The sequence below is a fragment of the Epinephelus fuscoguttatus genome, linkage group LG9, assembly GCF_011397635.1.
Source record: "Epinephelus fuscoguttatus linkage group LG9, E.fuscoguttatus.final_Chr_v1".
Classification (NCBI taxonomy): Eukaryota; Metazoa; Chordata; class Actinopteri; order Perciformes; family Serranidae; genus Epinephelus; species Epinephelus fuscoguttatus.
In genome coordinates, this window is record NC_064760.1 from 6,783,551 (window position 1) to 6,805,060 (window position 21,510).

Sequence of the window (21,510 nt, forward strand, 5' to 3'; positions counted from 1 at the left end):
GGCTTATCTGGACAGTTTGTGAATGAGACTACTCTCTGGGAATGCCGTCACTAAGAAGTAGATAGTGTCAGAGAGATATAAGAGCTGTCCCACAGATAAAGTATCATCAAAGCTTTTAGAAGTCATTTAGAATACATTAGTAGTTTCTTCTACACCAGTGTGCCAGTGTTTTCTCGTGTTAGAGCGAAAAAAGCTTTAAAATAAACTTCCTCTGTTTGACTTGCATTTTGTTTTTCAACTTAATGAATGATGAAATTCATTTTAAGTAGCATTTTCCCACCAATTTAATACTGCTGCTGAAGTCAGTTGACATTTTGTGGTATTTTTATCTCATCACTGTTTGTAATTTTTGTGGTTTTATAATTGTTTTCCTGGGAATTAAAATTGGAAAGCAGTGAGTCACATCAACATTTGCGCTCTGTAGTCCAGTACGTATCTGATCGGCCCAGCTCTGTCTTTCATACTGCAGGGGTATTATGACGCAGTGTCATGTTAATCATGCCACCATTAACAGAAAATGCAGAGGAAATAAGGCACAATGTGATTTGACCAAGTAGGACATGCTCCTGGATCAACACCCAGCATTGTATTCCTGGACAATCAACCAATCACAGCCCTCTGACATCATCAGTGTGCTGTTCCTGTGCTTCTTTCAAAATGCCTTTGTGCTTCCTCTGAGCTAAGCTAGTTTCCAAATTGAAGTTAGCACAATTAAACATAATCTTCCTTATGAGCTACTGCAGGGTTAGCGAGTTAGTTTGCTAAGTAGGTAGGCTGTACTAACAAGTAAGCTTGCGAACAGGCTAGGATAATAGTGAGTTAGCTTGCTAAGTAGGCAGGCTATGCTAACAAGTAAGCTTGACAACAGGCTCCAATAATATGTCTTTTTTAAAATAAAAAGTATAATAGCATCTGTGACCTTATGCGCCCCTCCTCCTCCGTTTCGCTCAAATGAGGAAGGAACCGGCACCTTTGGCGATAGAAGTGATCATAAACAAACATAAACCCTGCACGGTCCGCCATGTTGCTTTGACAGTTTGGCATGACTTGCCTGGAATGCTATGAAGTCGTGAGTCGTGACTTGAAGTGGTGACTTGCGGGCTCAGAAACTTGCCTGGAATGCAGCATTTGTTTGCTAATTAGGTGGACTATGCTAGCAAGTAAGCTTGCCAACAGGCTAGAATATTAGTGAGTTAGCCTGCTAGAATATGCTAACAAGTATGCTTGCCAACAGGCTAGGATATTATGGAGTTAGCTTGCTAAGTAGGTAGGCCATGCTAACAAGTAAGATTGCCAACAGGCTAGGATATTCGGGAGTTAGCTTGCCAAGTAAATAGAATATGCTAACGAGTAAGCTTGCCAGCAGGCTAGGATATGAGCGAGATAGCTTGCTAAGTAGGTAGTCAATGTTAACAAGTAAACTCACTTGCTAATATTCTAGTCTTGGCAAGTTTACTTGTTAGCTTAGCCCACCTAGTTAGCAAGCTAACTCAAAAAAAACAACAACCCTGCAGTAGCTTATAAGAATTTTGTTCAGTGTTTCTGAGGGTTTTGTTAAATTGCACTTACTTCAATTTGGAAAACTAGCTTAGCTCTGTGTCAAATTGTCTCAGTCTCTTTTAAAGTTAAAAAGGAATCATATTTTTACAAACATTTCTAAGATGTTGACAGCATGATTGTACAATCTTTGTGACATGATGCTCAAAACTTAAATAACTGTTAAACCAGACTTTTACTTCTAACAACAAGTCTGATATGATTCAACAGGGACTGAAAATGAGGCTGCTGACCATCAGGACAGAGAAACGTTGGCTCACAGATGATTTGCACTATTTCCTGCTCTGGCTGGAAATAAAGGGTCGTGACCTGTGATATTTTTACTCTGGTGGTGGACTCACAGCCTCTCACTGTTATCATGGTGTTTCTCTATTTCGGGCTCTTTATAAACCCTGTTATCCCACGCACACAGTGGAGGGAAAAGCACCGAGCTATTCAGCGTGTCAGCAGTCTGTCAGATTGTCTCTGTTTGTTTCTGTGAAGATTCGGGGTTTTCAGACACAGCGTGACCCTCAGTAGCTGCACCACACTGATTGTTGCCAAAATAAACTCCTACTGTTTGATACAAGCACTGAAGAGTGTTTCTAGTCAGGAAAAAGTGACATAACATGTCGAGGAAAATTCAAAGATTATCCGGGTTTTTACTCCCAACATAGATCTTGTTTTGTTTTTCAGGGAAATATAGTAAAATATTTAGTTTTTATTTTGTTGTTTACACTCACAGTGACTTGGTTCAAATGTTTTACCTCACAGTTATTTAATAGCTTTCAACTGCTCATTTAACTTTGTCCAACTAATTACAGATTAATATCAAATAATTAAATTTTACAATTTGATTTGACATTTATTTTGGTCTGTAATTAAAAGTAGGTAAAACAAAATTACACCCTAAAAACAGTACATGAGAAAACAGTGCAACATAGTAAGACAAAACAAGAGAGAAACATCACACTACTTTATTTATTTATTTGTTTATTTATTTATACAGTATCTGTATTATAAGGTCAAATGCTATTCTGATCATATATTTTTATATATATTAATTGAACCGTAACTTACATTCCATTGATAAAAATAAGAGTAATAGTTAAATTAAAAAAAATAATAATGATAAAATAAACAAATAAAATAATTTATGAAAATAAATAAATAAATTAAAAATAATGAATAAATAAAAATACTTTCCTCTCCATAAATTAAACCCTTAAACTGAAATATAATATTTTTATATTAGATTTGATCCTTTACATCTTTACAACATGCACATTACCCCTCAAATTAAATTGTCTTTCCTTTATTTTAAACAGGATCATTTGAGGTAGTCATGCAGCAGGTGCATTTGAGGACACAGCGATCTAATGGAGCTAAAATCAATAGCAGAGAACAGACGGTTGTGTAAACAGTGAAAGGAAGTCGACTTTATATCATCAAAAAAACATGACGGTGTTGAACACAGGTTGCAGTCCGGCCCTCAGAGTGAACTTTGGATTATTCAGACTTTCTTATCAATGAATACGACCTGAATGTTCAGCGGCGGCCAATCAGCTGTGACGGCGGAAGCTTTCCTCTGTATTCCACAGAACTGTTTGTCATAAACGGACAGGTTGTTATCAGCTGAATCACCATATGCTACGCAGGGACGATAATCATCCTCTGTGTGTCAAGGACAATATCCACGTGTCTGACTAGTGTGAAAGAACACATTTATTAAGCCTTCAGTTAAACGGTCTAAGTTTCACCTCCTTGAAATACCTTAAATTTGGACATATGATGGTTGGACAAAGCATCATCTGATTTGACTTTGGTGGTGATATCATCCACCTAAAGTATTTATTCATTTCTGTGTTCAGGTGTTTATGTAACGTCCAACATCTGGCACCTTCTTGCTGCTAAACTGTTTTGTATTTTGTGTTTCTTGATTCGAAATCAAACATAGAAAGCCAGGAATAAATATACATAACTGTTGTATGTTTTGCTCTGGTTGGTATTGTTAGAATCAGACACATGCTGTTGTTTAAAAGGTTATTTTATTTTGATATTTGATAAACCCGGTCCACTTTAATTAAAACAACTTGAACATTTTTGATTGTTAGAATTTGGACATTAAGTTTTTCTTGGATTCAGTGCACTGTTGCACCATCTGTTAGAGGGTAGCTTCGGTATTTTCCAACCTCAGCTCTATTTCCCCGTGTTTTTGTATCTATGTGGCTGAGTGGAGCAACAGTTTTCGAAAATGGTTCAGTATTGAGCGGGACCGCTGCAGCTGGCAGTGGTGAAAGAGGCTGCCATTCAACCACGTGGGGCAATTGTGCATCATCAATGTACCGCCACTAAAAGTGTTTGTTTTTGCCACTGACAGGCTCAAAGTGTCTGACAACATTATGAAGGATCCCTACAGAGATAGACCTCTTTGTTAAAGAGTAAGATCCTTTTTGTTTAACCATAAACAGCCCCAAAATAGCCATCGGCAAACTAACCAGACTCCATTTAGATAAACAGTAATCTTAACATGCATAGAGGCAGCAAGTTTTCACATCTAACTGGGTGAATTAAGGGTTTATTTTAACCAAACTAGAGTTGGTGATCATACCAGTTTGCATCTCTCCTCTCTCATACTCTCTGCACAGCTATACCCCACCCACAGTTTCTCCAGCAAAAGCAAGAGAGACACAGAAATGCTCCTCTATTTAATCTGTTTGATTAGTCTATAATCATCGATCTATAATTTGCACGTGCTACGCTAAATCAGTCTGTGAGATGAGTAAAATTACTGTAGCAGCAAACGCACAATACTGTGGACCTTTTCCACTCTCACTTTTTGTCACGCTGAGTCAAACCATGTCGCACCAATTTGTGTTTCCATTGTCAGTTTAGACCATAGACTGTATAAAAATATGGACGTAGTCACCGTGATGTCACCCATTGGTTTCTGAGGAGCGGGTTTGAAGCTCAAAATAGGCGGCTCTGGCCGGCGCCATCTTGGCAGAGCCTGACTCCACCCAACTCCCAGCCAATCAAAGATGAGCAAAGAGGCGGGCCAAATGAAGCCTGGTTGCTTAAACGCTGAGCGAGGTGGGCGTGCTAAGTTAGCTAAGTTAGCTAAGGCTAACAAGCTAGGCTAACACGCTACGCTACTTTGCCTAGCCCTGTGGTGTTGGCTGCTCCCGCTCATGCTAGGTGCCAGCTCCCTCACGAAACAAAATATCCAAAAGGCACAAACACAGCTGAGAGGTCAGGTTCAATGACTTGCAAATTAGCTGAGATGACGCCTAGCAGACAGCCAGCGGCTAGTTAGCCACCCGTGATGGCGCCACCTGTCAAAGTGATCACGCCCTTAATTATGCACAGCTTTAAGCCTTAATAAAATTTAAACAGATGAGTTGTAAAAAAAAAATTCATCCCCTGTACATTTGTCATGAAAGAGGAAATTAGCTATAGAGACCAGAACCGTTTTTTGTAACAGGCTGTAAACATATTTATTTCTGCTGTAAAGTTGAGCATTTTAACATGGGGGTCTATGGGGATTGACTCACTTTTGGAGCCTGCCTCAACTGGCCATTAGAGGAACTGCAGTTTTTGGCACTTCTGCATTGGCTTCACTCGTCATCCCTTGATGTTGCCACTTGGTTTAGACGCACTGTGCCATGCCGTGCTGCACTAGAGATGGACCTTCTCTGGAGTAGGTTTAAAAGCCGGGCCACCCACCCTCAAGCGGGTTGTGGTGATGTCTTGCCGACCTCAGCCAGCCAATCCCCGACAACCCTACTTCTCTCTTTCAAACAAGCTGAGTGTGTTGCAAGACTCATTCACTTTCAGTGAACGTACACTGATGGTGCATAATTGCCCCAAGTGGTTACATTACAGCCTGGTTTGCTGCTGATGACTGCAGCCCTCTCGCTCAATACTGAGCAGTTTCAAAAACTGTTGTTCCCATTAGTCACTTGGACAAAAAAATGATGGGAAAATAAGCTCCAGTTTTCTGAAGTTATCCTTTAAGGTAGGGAGACGCCAGATTTGTAATGTTTTAATTGGATGTCCTGCCAAACATTTTATCTGAATCACTTTTACAGCAGGTTGTTTGTTTTGAATATGCACCAAAAGAGTTAAAGGTAAGTTAAATTTGATTACGTGTATTGAAGTCTACTGCTTTTCTAACAGCACTAACAGTCCTTCATAGATCCACATACTGCTGGTGTCCTGTGAGCAGAACAGTGGGTGGTAAACGGTTCATTTAGACTTTCAAGCTTTATATCCTTTCTTCTTCTTTGGTGTCTATTACAGCTGGTTGGAAGTACACAGAGAAAAGTCACTTTATTTTCTTTCACTGTATTATTCTTTCATGCCTGAGGACCTGCTGGCTCTCAGATATCAACATCTGTCTCCTTACACCCATAAATCTTTGCATTGTGGGATCACTTCCTCAAACTGGCTCAGATTACTCTTTGCACTACAAATAAACACAAATATAATCCTGTTTAAAGAACATAAGATTACTTTTCCCAATTAAACTAAAGGGAGAAAACTCCTCTGCAGCGTAAATAAACAGTCCCAGGCTTGTTAAACGTGCCTGAAAACCCCCAAAACACCGAGCTTACATGTTAAATACAGTAGATCCTAAACATTAGTGCAAATACAACTCAGTAAAGGATATATAAACACGCTGAATGTGTTTTGACTCGTATTAACTGCTGTATCATCAGTGAGATTAATGTAGGCCAGATATTATTTGCAACCAAAATCCAAGAGGCAAGAGGAAATCACCCAGCGAGCTTTGCAATCACTTAAGTCGAGCTCTCAGTGAGAGCACCACATAATTATGGGTCTAATCAAAATCCAAAGATAGCATCAAAAGGAACTGTGTGTTGGGAGCGGAGGAACATTATCAGGCCCGTATTTACTGTTTCTACCACCAGAAAGTTCTACATGCAGCGTCAGGATGTTTCATTTGCACATGACTCACTGCAACAATCTGCATCTATCTGAGTCCTGGAAATATTCCACTCATTACAGCACAGTGAACACTGCATAATAACGTTTAGCAGGGAGGGGAGCATGTAAAGGGTGTGTATGTGAGACAGTGAGGAGGATTATTGTTTAAAAGGAGTATCTTATCTTTGCAGTCATGCTTTGAACAGGTGCCTCCCATAGTGTCAGTAAACACGTTCAGTAATTAAAGGATGAGAATAATGAACATAAACAGAGAGATTAAACTGAGAGAAATCTCCTTAATGTTCCTGCTGGGTCATAAACAATGTCTTTTATACTTAATAACTGTGAGATATGAAGTCGTAAGATTCTTAGCTGTCCAGTCTTTTAGCCTCATTGTTAAAAAATAAATTTTGCTCCAATCATCCTACAGTAAACATAAAGATAAATAGCCTAGCTGTGATGCTACAGTTCAGGACGTTACTCATAATTGTTTTATAGTCTCCTGTTGCATATTATTCCTGTGACTTTTTTTAGTTGTGGGTTTCAAGTGACCTTTGTCCTTCTTTAAAACATAAATTCTATCTAGAAAATACACCTTCCATGCAGCCATGTTATGGAGACAAAAAAAAGCCCTTTTTAGATAGGAATTGTGCAAATTTGCAGGAAAGCCCAATCAGTGTTTTTTCAGCATTGGCAGTATAAAAATAAAATCGGGGAGTGCAGCAAAATGCTGCCTACCTACTTTTGTTTATATAGAATGTGCCTTTTTCGGGGCAATGGGGGGCGTGAGCAAGTAACAAAACGTGTAGCTCAGCGTGTGACGTAAACAGTGATGTACTCCGAGGGAAGCTGCGGCTGGTCAGTCCTTTGGCGATTCTCTCATAAGTCGGCCCGTCCTTCACCGTCCCCGTCATCTGACGGTTAATGGCCTCTTCGTTTGCGAGGACAAGGAGGGCACGCAATTCCTTGTCTCCCCAGTTGCTCATCTTTACAGTGTCTGTCAGGTTTGTGTTTCCCTCTTGCTACTAACTGCTCGCTAATTCCTGCTATCAGCTGTTTCCTGTTTATCCACTGCCAGTTGCTCGCACGTGCGGCGTCATCAACAGCCCCTCCCACAAGTCATCAACAGCCCCTCCCACAAGTCATCAACAGCCCCTCCCGTGGCCGAAGGGCGCCACTCTCTTTTTAAACCAAAAGGGTTCCACCAATATGTCTACCCTATGAGGCGGAAAATTGGGCACCTTGGATCAACTCGCCAATCCGGCTCTGTGTGTCTAAATGCTCGCAGCTTGCCGGCAAAACGGCCCAACATTCGCAGAAAATCTGGCAGTGTAAAAGGGGCTAGTGTTAGCTTAATTAGCAAGCTTGCTGCAGTTAATTATATATGCAAGGAAAAGACCTGCTTGAGGTGCTTTCCCATCCACCTCTTTTGACCTTTATTCCTGGACAGCTGGAGGAAGACAGGAAAGGTGGCGAGAGAATGGGGATGACACGCAGCAAAAGGGCACAGGTTGGAATAAAGCCTCGGGTTCAGCCTACACGGGGTTAACACTCTACCTGTTGAGCTAGAGGTTGCCCCACCATTCCCCTTTTTTATGTGCATTCTCAACACATTGTCACTCCGACCTCATCACATATCGACATTTGCTCATGGACTTTCCACGTCCAAATATGACGTGCAAGTTACCCTGGGTATGTTGCACTACGTCGGTACAACACCGTAAATTGATGGTTTTTTCCTTCAACAACAAACACATGTTGTTGGGTTTAGGAAAAAAGAACAGGGTTTGGCTTTATAATCTTAAGGGATGTGAACGCTGCTCTCCCATGTGAAAGCTGGTGTTCGTTGGACCCATTCACCTGACGCCACTGGGTGTTATTAAACTCTAACGGTGACCGGCCGCATGACATGCTGACATTAAAGGATGGCTTTTTTTGTCTGGGTCTGATGCTGCAAGTCACTGCCCAAGCGCCAGATTTCGACGACTTCAAAGTGAAACCAGGCATTCTCAATTTGCTCATTAAAATAATCTTGAAATATGGCAAACAATTTTTTGGTGGATGTGAAAAACGTTTTTAAATCTGTTTTTGTGTTTGTATTAGACAAACAAAATAGGACATGTTGATCAGTGAGCTTTAGAGGTGTTGGCAGATTTCTGAAACTGGAAACTGGAGGGACACCAGTCCAAGTCCTTATTGGGACCAAATATGGAGTGTTGACTGGTAGCTGGGGAGGTGCCAGTTCACTTCCTGGGCACTGCTGAGATGCCCTTAAGCAAAGTACCAAACATATTTTAAGCATGTATAGTTCCTGTTTGTGTTCTTCTTCTTTGCTTCCAGTCTTTATGCTAACTCTTGGCAAGACAGCAAATAGCCATATTTGCCAAAATTAAAATTAAATAGCTTATTACTTCTATAACCTAGTAGCCACCACACAGAAGCTCTTTTAATTCAATTTAATCTAAATAGCAACATAAAAAACAGACTCTGCAACACTGTGAAATTGGGGAATTTTCAACTATGGCGCCCCCCAGTGGCAGTACCATCATAACTGGAGATATGCCATAAAAACTTGTACTCATACAGCAGAGGCTTTAATTTTTCTGTTTTGCTTCTCTTCCCTTTATATGACTAAAAATAAGTTATGTTATATATTTTGTTTTAAAGTCTCCTTTAACAGTGTTTCAGGAGCTGGTGTCCTGAAGGCTACTCAACTTTATTGTACTTCCGCGTGCCAGCACTGCAGGTCAATTGCAGGTCAATTGCAGGTCAAGTTAATTTCTTCCTGATAACTACCCCAGTAGTTATTACCGTGATCATCCCATAATATTCCCATAATGTCCCTTTAAGAGTTGTTGTTTGGGGGAGTTGTGTTTTTTAGGGGAGGGCTCAGCTGGTGGGAACGGCCTCATGACGTCCCTCTGTTGACAGTAGTAAAACACACCCTTCACACACTGCCTGCACTTCACTCACACACTCCCGCCGAGTTGCCAGAGAGTCACCACCGCTGCTTCTGCTGCTGCTGTTCCTTCACCTCTCCATCTCCATCTGCGCGCCGCGGTGCCTTTCACTCTGCGCGTCCAGCTGTGCGCACATCTCTCTGCGGAGCTCCCGACCAGGGCTGAGGAAACTGAACTGTTTATAAAACTCCCGGACGGACCGGAGAGAAACTCAAACAGGAATATGTCTTCTAAAACGGAGTGTGTGAATCTGTCGCCGTATCAGATCGGAGTGCTGGAGGATAATTTCAAGAAGGACAAGCATCCGGCCGGGACGTCGCTCATGTTGATCGCTGCAGAGGCCGGGCTGACAGAGGAGGAAACTAAAGTGAGTACATGTCAATACTTCTTATTTTTCTTCTTCTTCCTACAGTCTGTGTGTGAATCTGTAGAAAATGTCAAGAGTTAAGTTTCCCCAGTACTGAACAAACACTGTGGAGCATTTCTATAAAGATTATTGAATACATAGTCTGCTACAGATCATTGTAATACTTCTGTGTAGTCTGATACTAAGTTAAAATGAGATTGGTTTGTAATCAGTGATGATTTCCCACGAAATCGCTTAATTTGAAATAATTTTACAGTTTATAGTTTGGGGTTTTTTTCATCCTCAGATTTATGTCTGTATTTATTTACAATTAGATTTTTTGTTTAAAATTTCTTTCTTTATTCTATTTTTTTATTAATTTATTCGATTTTTTTGTTTAATATGTATTCATTCTATTTTATTTCTTATTTTCTTATTTTATTTATTTATGTATTTTTCTAATTAATTAATTCATTCATTTTTTATTTATTAATTTTCCATTTTATTTTATTATTTTTATGTATTTACTTTTAATTATGTATTTATTATTTTAATTAATTAAGCAATTTATTTATTTATTTTTATTTATTTATTATTTTATGTTATTATTTTTATTTATTTTATTTTTTGTTATTGAACAGGCACAGTGCACACTGCACCAGAGTTAGCTATAAGCTTTTTTTTCATCTGTAGTCCCTGGGCAGAATAGAACATATTGATGACACAGCAGTATCAATAGTAAGACAACACAACATCAAGTCATCGCAACAATAACAACAGCAACAACAATACAACTACAACATTAAGATATGACAAGATTTCATAGTGTTAGATCAAGTGTTTGAGTTCATGTGTGATGGGCACATGATTGGGTTGATTTCAGCCATGATTTCACCTTAAATTTGAAATCAACAAAGCTGCTCTGCTGTCTCATCTCACTTGGTACTGAGTTCCAATAGTTTGTAGCTCTAACAGAGAAGAGTGATCTACCAGACTCAGTAGAGATGCCCTCACATTGTTTGAGCAGGAACAGCCAGATCAGATTCTCTGTGGTTTCCCTTAGTCCTTCCTGTACTTACAGTTTTCCTTTAATTGTACAATGTCATTTATTTCCATAGAAAGTCTCATGTCTGGCTGCTGTCTGTGCACTTTATTGAGCAAGAGCTTAAAATACCAAATGACAAATTCCTTGAGGAGTGAAAGTGTCCTGTTTCTTAAGAACACTCTGTTTGTCAGATTGTTGAGGTGCAGGTTTGGATGACACTGAGTGTAACTATATAAACCGCCACTGAGTAGTTTGATGCAGCGTGTCCCAGCTGGTGCAGATTTCTCCTCAATCATCAGTTCAAGGTCCACACAGTTTAATACATTCAGTGTCATACTTGTGTTTGGCCGTGTCATCGAGCTACTTTGCTGTCTCTGTCACGTAACTGTCCATTAGTTACTCACTCTGCAGCAGGAAATTTGACTTTATAGTGTCACAACTTGGTGTCAAGGTTGTGGGTGTTGTCAGTATCACTCAGTGTCTCAGTTTGGCGACTTCTGAGGAAATAGCTGCTAAAAGAACAAGTTTTTCTGGAAGGAAAGATTAAACCTGGAGTCGCTCCACTGACGGTAAATGGAGCACGTCTGTGGACAGTGTCCGTGTGATCCCGTGGCTAATATAGCTGTCAGAGTGTCACAGTGTGATGAAATAATCCTCTTTGGAGTGTAAACTCTGACCACAAAGAGCAGCAGCGCCCCATTGATCATCACTGGAGCAGCTCCAGGTCGTTGTTCCTGATGAAGTCATGTCAGAGTTGAGTTTCCTGCTGCTGTTGTTCATCTGCACAGCATGACCTGACATTTAAAGACGCGACTTTATGGAAAGATCATCTGTGGGTCAAACAGTGAGGCTGGTTGGGCTGTGATGTCACTTCTGTTGGCAAAGTTTGAGCTTCTTCTGTGGTCGCTATCGCCGCTTGTGTTTATGCTACTTTCATAGTTGGTCGGATGTGGGAACGTTTTGCTGAGCTGCTTCTGATGTACCAGGAGATAAAAAACTGACAGCATGTGTCAGTAAGGCTCCTAATATGCAGCAGGAACTTTCATGTACAGCTGAAACGAACTGTCAGTTAACTGTCATCAGTAAAACACCTGAAAATTAAGTAATTATTGTTAAGACATTAATAGTTTATTTACATTTTCAAGTAAAAATGCCCCAAACATTCCCTGGTTTCATCTTCTCAGATGTATTTGTTGTGTTTCTTTATAAACTGAATATCTTGAGTTTTGGACAGTCGGATGGACAAAACAATTTAAAGATATCAGATTGGGCTTTAAGACATTGTCAAGGACATTTTACATTATGTTCTGACATTTTATTGACCAAATACATCAGTTAAATGTTAAATAAATTTGCAGTTTAGCAGTTGAGGCCGAGACTTTTTAGTTGTTGTTGTGAAAGTACATTCTTGACCTTGGGAAGAGCACACTGACAAAATAATCCAACCTCAGTGTTCACTCACCAGCTGTTTCTAGAGCTTTCAATCACATCTTTAGTGGAAGGAGTTTGTTTTCATAAAGGATGCAAGCATGAAAAACATCAGGCTTTAAAATCAAATATAACCTAAGTCTTGATTGGTTTTATTTTGTTTTTCCTGTAGGATGTGGGGAATCTCAAGTTAGAGTTTATTCAGTCCCGTTGCCAGAAAAAAATAGTGGCATTGTACGTTTCTGCAAACCACAAATAAGTTACATTTGCTCATTTCATACGTGTCATGTCAATGTTTCTAAAATGACATAGTAAATAAACCGACTTTGTCATGTAAAGGTGGTGGAGATGGTGGATGGCGTGATGTCTGCCAAGCTGCATCAAATATAACCTAAGTCTTGATTGGTTTTATTTTGTTGTTTCCAGCAGGTTTTTAGGCACCAAATGTGAGTGTTGTATAGCGACCCATCGTTGTATTTCAAGCGGGTTTTTAGGCACCAAATAAGTGTACATTTGTAGCAATCTGTCGTGTTTCCAGCAGTTTTAGGCACCAAATGTGAAGATGGTGTTGTATGGCGTGATGTCTGCCAAGCTGCAGGCCATCAAACAACAAAACCAGTTGTGTTTTTGTTGTGTCATTGCTGTGTTTCCAGCAGGTTTTTAGGCACCAAATGTGAGTGTTGTATAGCGACCCATCGTTGTATTTCAAGCGGGTTTTTAGGCACCAAGTGTGAGTGTTTTGTAGCAATCTGTCACTGTGTTTCCAGTGGTTTTAGGCACCAAATGTGAGTGTTTTGTAGCAATCTGTCACTGTGTTTCCAGCGGTTTTAGGCACCAAGTGTGAGTGTTTTGTAGCAATCTGTCACTGTGTTTCCAGCAGTTTTAGGCACCAAATGTGAGTGTTGTATAGCGACCCATCGTTGTATTTCAAGCGGGTTTTTAGGCACCAAGTGTGAGTGTTTTGTAGCAATCTGTCACTGTGTTTCCAGCAGTTTTAGGCACCAAATGTGAGTGTTGTATAGCAATCTGTCACTGTGTTTCCAGTGGTTTTAGGCACCAATCATGAGTGTTTTGTAGCAATCTGTCACTGTGTTTCCAGCGGTTTTAGGCACCAAATATGAGAGTGTTTTGTAGCAACCCATCTCTGTCTTTACAGTGGGTTTTTGGGCACCAAATGTGAGTGTTTTGTAGCAGTTCCTTGCTGTGTTTACAGCAGGTTTTACAGCCCGAAAAGGGGTTGTTCTTCGGCGAGACATTGCTGCTTTTCCACCAGGGAGAGTTCCCACCAAACCGAGTATTTTAAGCCAAAACATGATCTTTTCCTAACCATAACCAAGTGTTTTTGAGCATTAACCAAACCACACATTAAGCACAGCATTGCTGAAACTTAAAGTTTTAACATATTTGTTACATAATAACGTGCACATGCAGTGTATTTGTAGTTTGCAGAGGCATACAATGTTGACATTTCTTCTGGTGATTAAGTTGAGTTTATTAGGGCTGCACCCAACAGTTATTTTCCTAAGCAATTAAACTGCTGATTACTTCCCCAGTTAATCTCTGTAACTTTTCAAAACAATTAGAGCCCAGGGTGATGTCATCAAATATCTCGGTTAGTTGACAAAAGTCCAAAACCTCCGAAAAATACTCAATGGCTATAGTGTTAAAACAAGGAAAGACAGCTAATCTTCCCAACTGAGAAGCAAGTTTTCCCCAAGAAATAATTTAAACAGTTATCAAAATGTTGTGGTGATTGAACTTCTCAATTAATAGACCGATAATTGCAGCTCCAGAGCTTATAAATTAACACATCACTACTAAGCTGGAACCAGAAACACAACCACCATTCCCCAGAACCACCAGCTGACGACTATTAAGCACAAAAAGCCCATTTAAGACTACTGTCATTTCTATGAATTGACAATGATATAAAACATCACATTATCACTAAAGTATTTAATCTCTACCACCACCACCATCCCTCTTCCACATGTAAACACTCCCACCACCCTCTATCTGAGGAATGCCTCACTGTAAAGTCTGTGCAACTGTCACATCAGGAGCCAGATGTGAAGCCTCAGAGTGCCGATAACAACATGTTGAAAGTGCTCTGAAGCTCTGCAGGCACCTTCAGTAGCATTCCTCTGATAGATAGATCATTGTAAAGGCACTCTGAGAATTTCCGTTTTTTAGAAGTAAATGGTAAAAGTCTTGTTTTGGAATGAAAATTGTCAGGTGATATTCCCCTTCAGGATTAGGCAGGGAAATACATGACTATTTGCTTAGCTGTACTCACCAGGAGGTGAAACCCTACATGTAAATGTTGTCATTTGAGTTTACGTAACGTAAGGTTCATGTCATAGGCAAATTTCTGCTGGTGTTTGTGCTCGAGAGGCTGACAGACGGGTTAAGATCTCACATGTCATGGAACAGTTTGTCTTTTCAAAATTAGCTCTTACAGTACAAATACTTCACCGTTTAATAATGTCACAAACATGCCAGTCGCTGTTCTTTCCACTTCATTTCCACAAACCAGTTCCTCCAGATTTCTCAAGGCTGAAGTTAACGCAGGCACAAAAGAAACTGCAGCAGATCTAATCCTTGTGTGTAAACTGGTACATCAGATGAATTGTTTTGTACTTTTAGTGCAGGTGTAGCTTCTTTTACACTTTGTCTATTTCTGTATAGTCAGCTGCACTGATTTAAAGGAATATCAGATGTGTGTAAGATGAAAGACTGTAAAACCTGGACCGAACCAGCACTTCTCAGACACTGTTCACTGTTCACCCATAACCTTACGTTGAGTTTGTAACATGAAACACCAAACCATGTTTCTTTTCTTAAGCCTAAGCTACATAACTTTACTTAAACAATGTTTCTTTTCTTAAGCCTAAGCTACATAACTTTACTTAAACAATGTTTCTTTTCTTAAGCCTAAGCTACATAACTTTACTTAAACCATGTTTCTTTTCTTAAGCCAAAGCTACATAACTTTACGTAAACCATGTTTCTTTTCCTAAACATAAACTACGTAACTTAACATTAAATAATTGTTAAACATCCAACCATTATTCTTTCCTTTAACCTAACCTTCATCATTTTTTTTCTCCCAAACCTAACCGTTTAATACCTAACTTTACGTTAAGTACGTAACGTGACAACGCCCAACCATTATCCATACGAAATGTGTTACATTTCATTACATGCTAGCAACATAAAACCAATGCAGATCCAAAATCTATTACAAACAGACACAGTTTAAAATATGTCATTCACGTGGTTAGCATCATGAAATGGTTGCGGTTTGGTTAGGTTTAGAGAAAGAATAACATGTGGTTAGGGTTAGAGAACCAAATACTTGTTTAGGTTGAGGGAAAACATTGTGGTTTTGGTCAAAATAACTATGTACAAGACATTAAGTGACATAATCTTGCATACTTTGCGTAGTTACGTAAAGTACCTGGCTAAGTACTTTGTGTAGTCAGGAAAAGCCTGTAAAGTCACGTAATCAGCTGACTTTTGGTTTCCAGCTGGACATGAACAGCAGTCTCCTGGTCAAATGTCCATCTTTGTGTGACCACCACGAAAAAACATCCTCATTGACTTTGCATTGGCATTCTTTTCATGTTGCCAGCACGTCGTTTTAGCTCATTTTATGGACACCACCACAAAATGGGTGCTAAAAGTTCATGTCCATTTCACATATTTCTATGAGACTGCCCTCTCATAGGAAAGACCCCCCTCTATCATGACAGGCTGTGTAAGACAGATGGCCGAATCCATTCCTCAGTACGCACAAAAAATACACTCTAAAGTTAGCCAAAGCTAACTCGCTAATGAGGCTTCAGCAGTCGGAGTTAGCCAGACCAAAGTGGTTTGGTTGGATTCATGGCCTGTGTTTCTTCCTGGTGGCAACAACCTATATGCAACTATCAGGACATTAGACCCCTTTGTTTCGACTCGGCACCAGTCAGCACAGTTGAGGGAATTTCACACTAGAAAAGATTGTACCTTTGACAGATATACATTTGATTTGGCTAACTATTACTGCCAAGCCCCATCTTACTAGAACAGCAAAAGGTCTTTCATTATTTGGCTCCATCTCCTGAGGTTTATAATTCAGCTTTTCCTGCCTGCAGAACAGCCATGAAAAATGTTTGCTACACTAAAACTGCATTATGCTTGGTCCTAATTCCTCTTCCAGTGTTAGTGACTGTTTCCATTCATCGTATACAAAGGTGGGAGGTGCCGGGCCAACCTGACAGGGGAAGCCTGGTCCAGGGTGAGGTAAAGGTCTGGCCCCTCATCAAAAGACCTGACTTCATTTCCAGCTGATGTGGTGTTTTTTTTTCTGGCTCTCTTTTTCTTCCCTCTGCACCCCCCCTGTCGAGTGTTAACAAAGCTCTCATTGGAGAAGGTTTAGCTGAAGAAAACACACCCCAGCTGCCACTCCCCGTTTCACATTAACAGCATTTACAATGTGCTTCAGCGTCTGTGCGGCATGTTTGAACTCCTTTCATAGACCGTTTTATTTGTTTTCAGCGGTGCAGTCAGTAAAGGTAGAGTCAAGTTTGAAGTTAGACCTCATTATGTAATCCAGTGCTAGTCAATTGGAAAAACTGACATAAGTACCATTGTATGGGTCAGCAGGATTATAAATCTCACTATTGTTCTGAAATGGTATGTGTGTAATGCTTTTACAAGACGTTCAAAGATCTTTTGCACTTAGAAAAAGGATCACAAACACAACAAAGTACAAAACTTAGAGAAAATGAGGTTTTGAAAAACTAAGACTGGATCTTATTTAGTTGAGAAATATCTATTGATAAACTGTAGTAACTTTTCCCCCCAGATTTATGTCTTGCATCATAGAAATGAGCTACACGAATATGAAATCCCAAAACACAGATGAACTGTTCAGAGAGCAGTGCTCAAATTGATTTTGTCTTAAGCACAAACCCAGATGACTCCGAATGAGAAACTCATGTGCTTTCAGTACGAAATGTGGAAACCGTCCCTCCTGCCAGGCGTATGTCTCACAAAGCCCGCCAGGGTCTCGTGTCTTAAGGCTGTCATCCCAAATCCCTCCCTTTCCCCTCTGCCTTATCGAGATGATGTCAGCGTTGTTGTGAATCCCTTGACAACATGAACCACAAGGCAGCTATGTGCCGGGTCACGGGTGTGTGTCGAGGCACTCGGCACAGTCATCATCTGGTCAGAGTTTCAGTGGAGCAGTTACTGGTGGAGCAGTCTGTAAAAATTGGATGGAAACATTGGCCTTTTGTGGTTTCTCTAATACAACTTAGCCTCAGGGTCACTGCTGTGTGTATGAGTCAGTGACCACACTTACAGGCACCAAGAAATGTGACTGTAATGTCATTATGAAGTTAATTAAAGTCAGAAAGGAAACATAGCTGCAGTAAATGACTCACTTTTAATTAAAAAAAATTATATTTGGAGTTTCTGTATTGATGATGCACTCTGGCCACAGAAAAACAACATAAAAAACCATAATCATAAAAACCTTTTTATGATTTAATCTTGACTAAAACCTTAATTCTGCATTAATTTGCTGTTTTAGATGCCAAAAACATGACTTTTTGCAATCCTGTTATCCTTTTGACATATTCACATGTGCACACTGTATGATAACATAAAACTATGATATACCCTACAAGTAGCATAATGTTACATGCTAATCATTTGCATGTTAACACATCAACTGTAGACACATTAATTTGCTAAACATTAGCATGTTAACGTACTAAATGTAGATCTATTTTTATGCTAAACATTAGCAACTGTAGGCACACTTATAAGCTAATGCTAGAATGATAAGAAGCTAATGAGCAATTTATTACAGTTAGCTACTGTTAATATGCTAACAAACAAACAGATTCGAATTCCAGTATGTTAAACTCAGTGGATGCATGGATTACACACCATGCTAATGCTTGGAGGCTAAAATTTAAAATGTTGCATCTTAAATGTTAGTGTATGTTCAAACTGTAAAAATATGCTATATCATGTTAATGTTCCAACTGTAGGGACATGAATAAGCTACTGCTAGTATGATGAGAAGCTAACGAGCAACATATTACATTTACTTCTAATACGCTAACACACAAATGACAATGTGCTAAATCATCCATGCTAAATGTCCGCATTACAGTATATTAAATTCAAAGGCTTTTTTACATGGATGTTAACATGCTAACGTTTGGATGCTAAAATTTAAAATGTTGCATCCTAAATGTTAGCACATGTTAGTGTATGCTCCAGGTGTTAAAATATGCTATAGCACATTAATGTTCCAACTATAGAAAAATGAACACACTAAATTAGCATGTTGTCATTCCATCAACATGATAAGAAGCTAATGTGCATCATATTACATTACTGTTTTGTAAATATGTTAACACACAGACAATAGCATGCTAAATGTTACATGCTAGATGTCCAAAAAGTCAGCGACTATGTTTACATGGATGTAAACATGCTAATATTTGGATACTATAAGTAAAATGTCACAAGCTAAATGTTAGCGTATGTAACAGCTGTTTAGGCTAACTTTAGCCATGTTAACACGATCTTAATAGTATGTTAATTTGTGAGTTCCACGTTTAGCAGCTTTGTGTATGTATTAAACATACAGCATTTTAAGTAGTACATTTTGTGTCAGACAGTCCGATTTGATATAGCTGTTTCCCCATCGTGGCCTAATAATTTTTATGCGAAGCTAGGTTAACATGTTCTGACTGCAGCTTCATAGTGCAGAGACATGAGATTGACATCTCTTTTCCTCCCACTCTCAAATATTAAAGTATTCCTTTATCCAAGCAGTGTAATGGCAGCTTATTCACCACATGAAAACACAGTTGTAGTACTACTATTATGAACAAGACAATAGGCTGGTGATTAATGGGGCTGTAATGTTCAAGTTACCTCAAAACAAACTGTAACAGGCACCAATTGAAACATTTCACAGGTCTTTAGGCTGCACATAAACAGGTCTACTATAGTTGTTTCAGTGTCTCGTGTGTCTAACACGATAACACATCTGGGATCTCAGTGACTGTTAAAAGGTTGTTGTGTAGGATATGTAGGCCACCAGTGGCCTGCGGATGAAAACGTTGTGTTAGTAGTGAATCTGGAGAACTCAGTGTTTTGTTAAAATCATTCTTGACACTATAGTAACTCCACCTTCTCAGGAATATTCATGTCATGACTTTATGCTGTCAGCCGGACCGATTACCTCATCATGCTCGTATTTCAGGCTCTGCATCAGTTTGTTTCTAAACAAAACCTCCTGTCACCTGTTGCTAACACCTCCCATGGGTGTATTTGTAATTTCCTTTTTGTTTACTCTTTGTCCTCCAGAAATGGTTCCACCAACGTTACTCACAGTGGAGGCAGGCGGAGGGACTTCCGGCTGAACTGGGATCAGTGTTGGACCTGGCCTGAATAAGAATCTGCTGGATGCCTGAAGCTCTGCGCTGACCTTGTTTCTCCTGAACAAACTGACCCTACCACCTCCTCCCCATACACTTCCCCTCTCCACGTGTCATTCTTACTTTATTTTTTTAAATCTATGAAGCTATTTTAACTTGCTGTACGGAATGTGAAGGTGTTTGTGTGTTGTTGCCAATATAACCGCCGTGTTTACAGAAATAAACATATTGTTATCATAAGTTAAAATGACTTGAGTGTGCTTTGCGGCTTCTCTACGTCTGGGGTCCGAACTCACTGAGGAAGCTGAGATATACAATGGTATAGAAAGAGTAGGGGGCCATTGGGGACAGTGTGCCTTTGTTTCCAGCCTTTGTTTACATGTATGTCTGTCAGCGGGGAGCGGAGCTGGACGCTAAGCTGCTCGCAGGACTATAAAAGATGTAAGGAAACGCTGGCATCACAATAGATGCTGCTGGAATCAGCTGCCGCTATCCAGGAACTTCCAGGGACAAAACTGGAACATGTCCAGTAGTAGAGGGAGGAGGAGGGCGGTGGACATGTGAGCCGACTGAGCTGAATGGCATCATGGGCTAAACAAATGACAGGTGATGTCATTTCATTGTCCCGTTTTTCCCTGTGATCACTCTTTGTGAGAAGGATGTGATCTCAGCGGCCAGTTTGAGCTAAAAAAAAAATCTATATTTTTCTTTCTGTTGAGAACGAAATTGGACGTGTTTCAGCAGAGTTTAGTCACAAAGTGTTTTCAGCCAATTTAAGTAAATTTCTGTCGTACTTGTTTTTCAATTACTGAGCTGTCTATGTAAGTCAGAATAAAGTAAATATAATTATAACCTTAGCATAGTCCACTGCTATACACTATTAAAAATATACAGAAACTGTTGTACAAACTTAAATAATGTCAGAACCTTTATGATATGTCATATCAACACAGACATTATTACTAAATATTATTATGTGCTTAAGTGACTCTTAAATCCAAAAACCTGTTGATATCCAAGTCTTTCATGATGTTTAAAACTAGGCATGCTCCTCCCTCTGACTAGAAATGTAGGTTTTTCTCCCAGGCATGCATCTTTACTAAGCCTTGCAAACTATTGACGAACTGGTTTGTATATAACGTATCCATGACAGTGCACAGAGCTGAATGTAAACAGACAAGGCCGTGTGTTGCAAACTGAAGTAAAAACACCAGTTTAGGTGAATATTCTGAATGTGTGGTGTACATGCCCAAAGAATGCCCCTAAAACCTGAACAAACCTGAATAAAAACCTGTATAATACCAGCACAGTGGTGCAGTGGCTAGCAAAAGGTTTACTGGTTTGAACCCAGGGTGGTGGAGCCCTTCTGTGTGGAGTTTGCATGTTCTCCTCATGTCAGCGTGGGTTTCCTCCAGGAGCTCCAGCTTCCTCCCACAGTCCAAAGACATGCAGGTTAATTGGTAACGCTAAATTGCCGTAAGTGCGTACTAGTGCATCGTCAGCCACACACAGTCGCAGGGGTATTTTCCCCTTCTAAAGTAATCTAACTACCCAGAGTACTTTCAGATAAAAATTAACATTTACCGACATTTACTATTCTAACCAATAATATAGGATCCTCATCCTGAAACATCAAGGCTCCAAATAGAAATGAACAAATATGAAAAAGAAATTTAGTAGCCTGTAATAACTGCTGTGTGCATGTCAGATCTGTATCCCTGAGATAATCCACTGAAACACTACAGAGCTGAAACGATTGGTCGATTCAATAATTCATGAACAGAAAATCACTTT

The 21,510-nt window shown here is 39.7% G+C and overlaps 1 protein-coding gene across 1 annotated transcript; it reads left to right on the forward strand.

The window, feature by feature from the left end:
* The first annotated feature begins 9,427 nt into the window (after positions 1-9,427).
* On the forward strand, positions 9,428-19,963 carry hopx (HOP homeobox). The gene is made up of 2 exons (XM_049586306.1): positions 9,428-9,813; positions 19,646-19,963. Exons 1-2 carry the CDS (start codon positions 9,670-9,672, stop codon positions 19,727-19,729), a joined length of 228 nt encoding a protein of 75 aa, XP_049442263.1. The 5' UTR covers positions 9,428-9,669; the 3' UTR covers positions 19,730-19,963.
* Positions 19,964-21,510: the final 1,547 nt, after the last annotated feature.

Bases quoted from the DNA above. Each gene is read 5' to 3' on its own strand.
- hopx (XM_049586306.1), top strand. From the start codon at position 9,670: ATGTCTTCTAAAACGGAGTGTGTGAATCTGTCGCCGTATCAGATCGGA. The intron at 9,814-19,645 runs GTGAGTACATGT...TTTGTCCTCCAG, and splicing joins TGACAGAGGAGGAAACTAAA to AAATGGTTCCACCAACGTTA.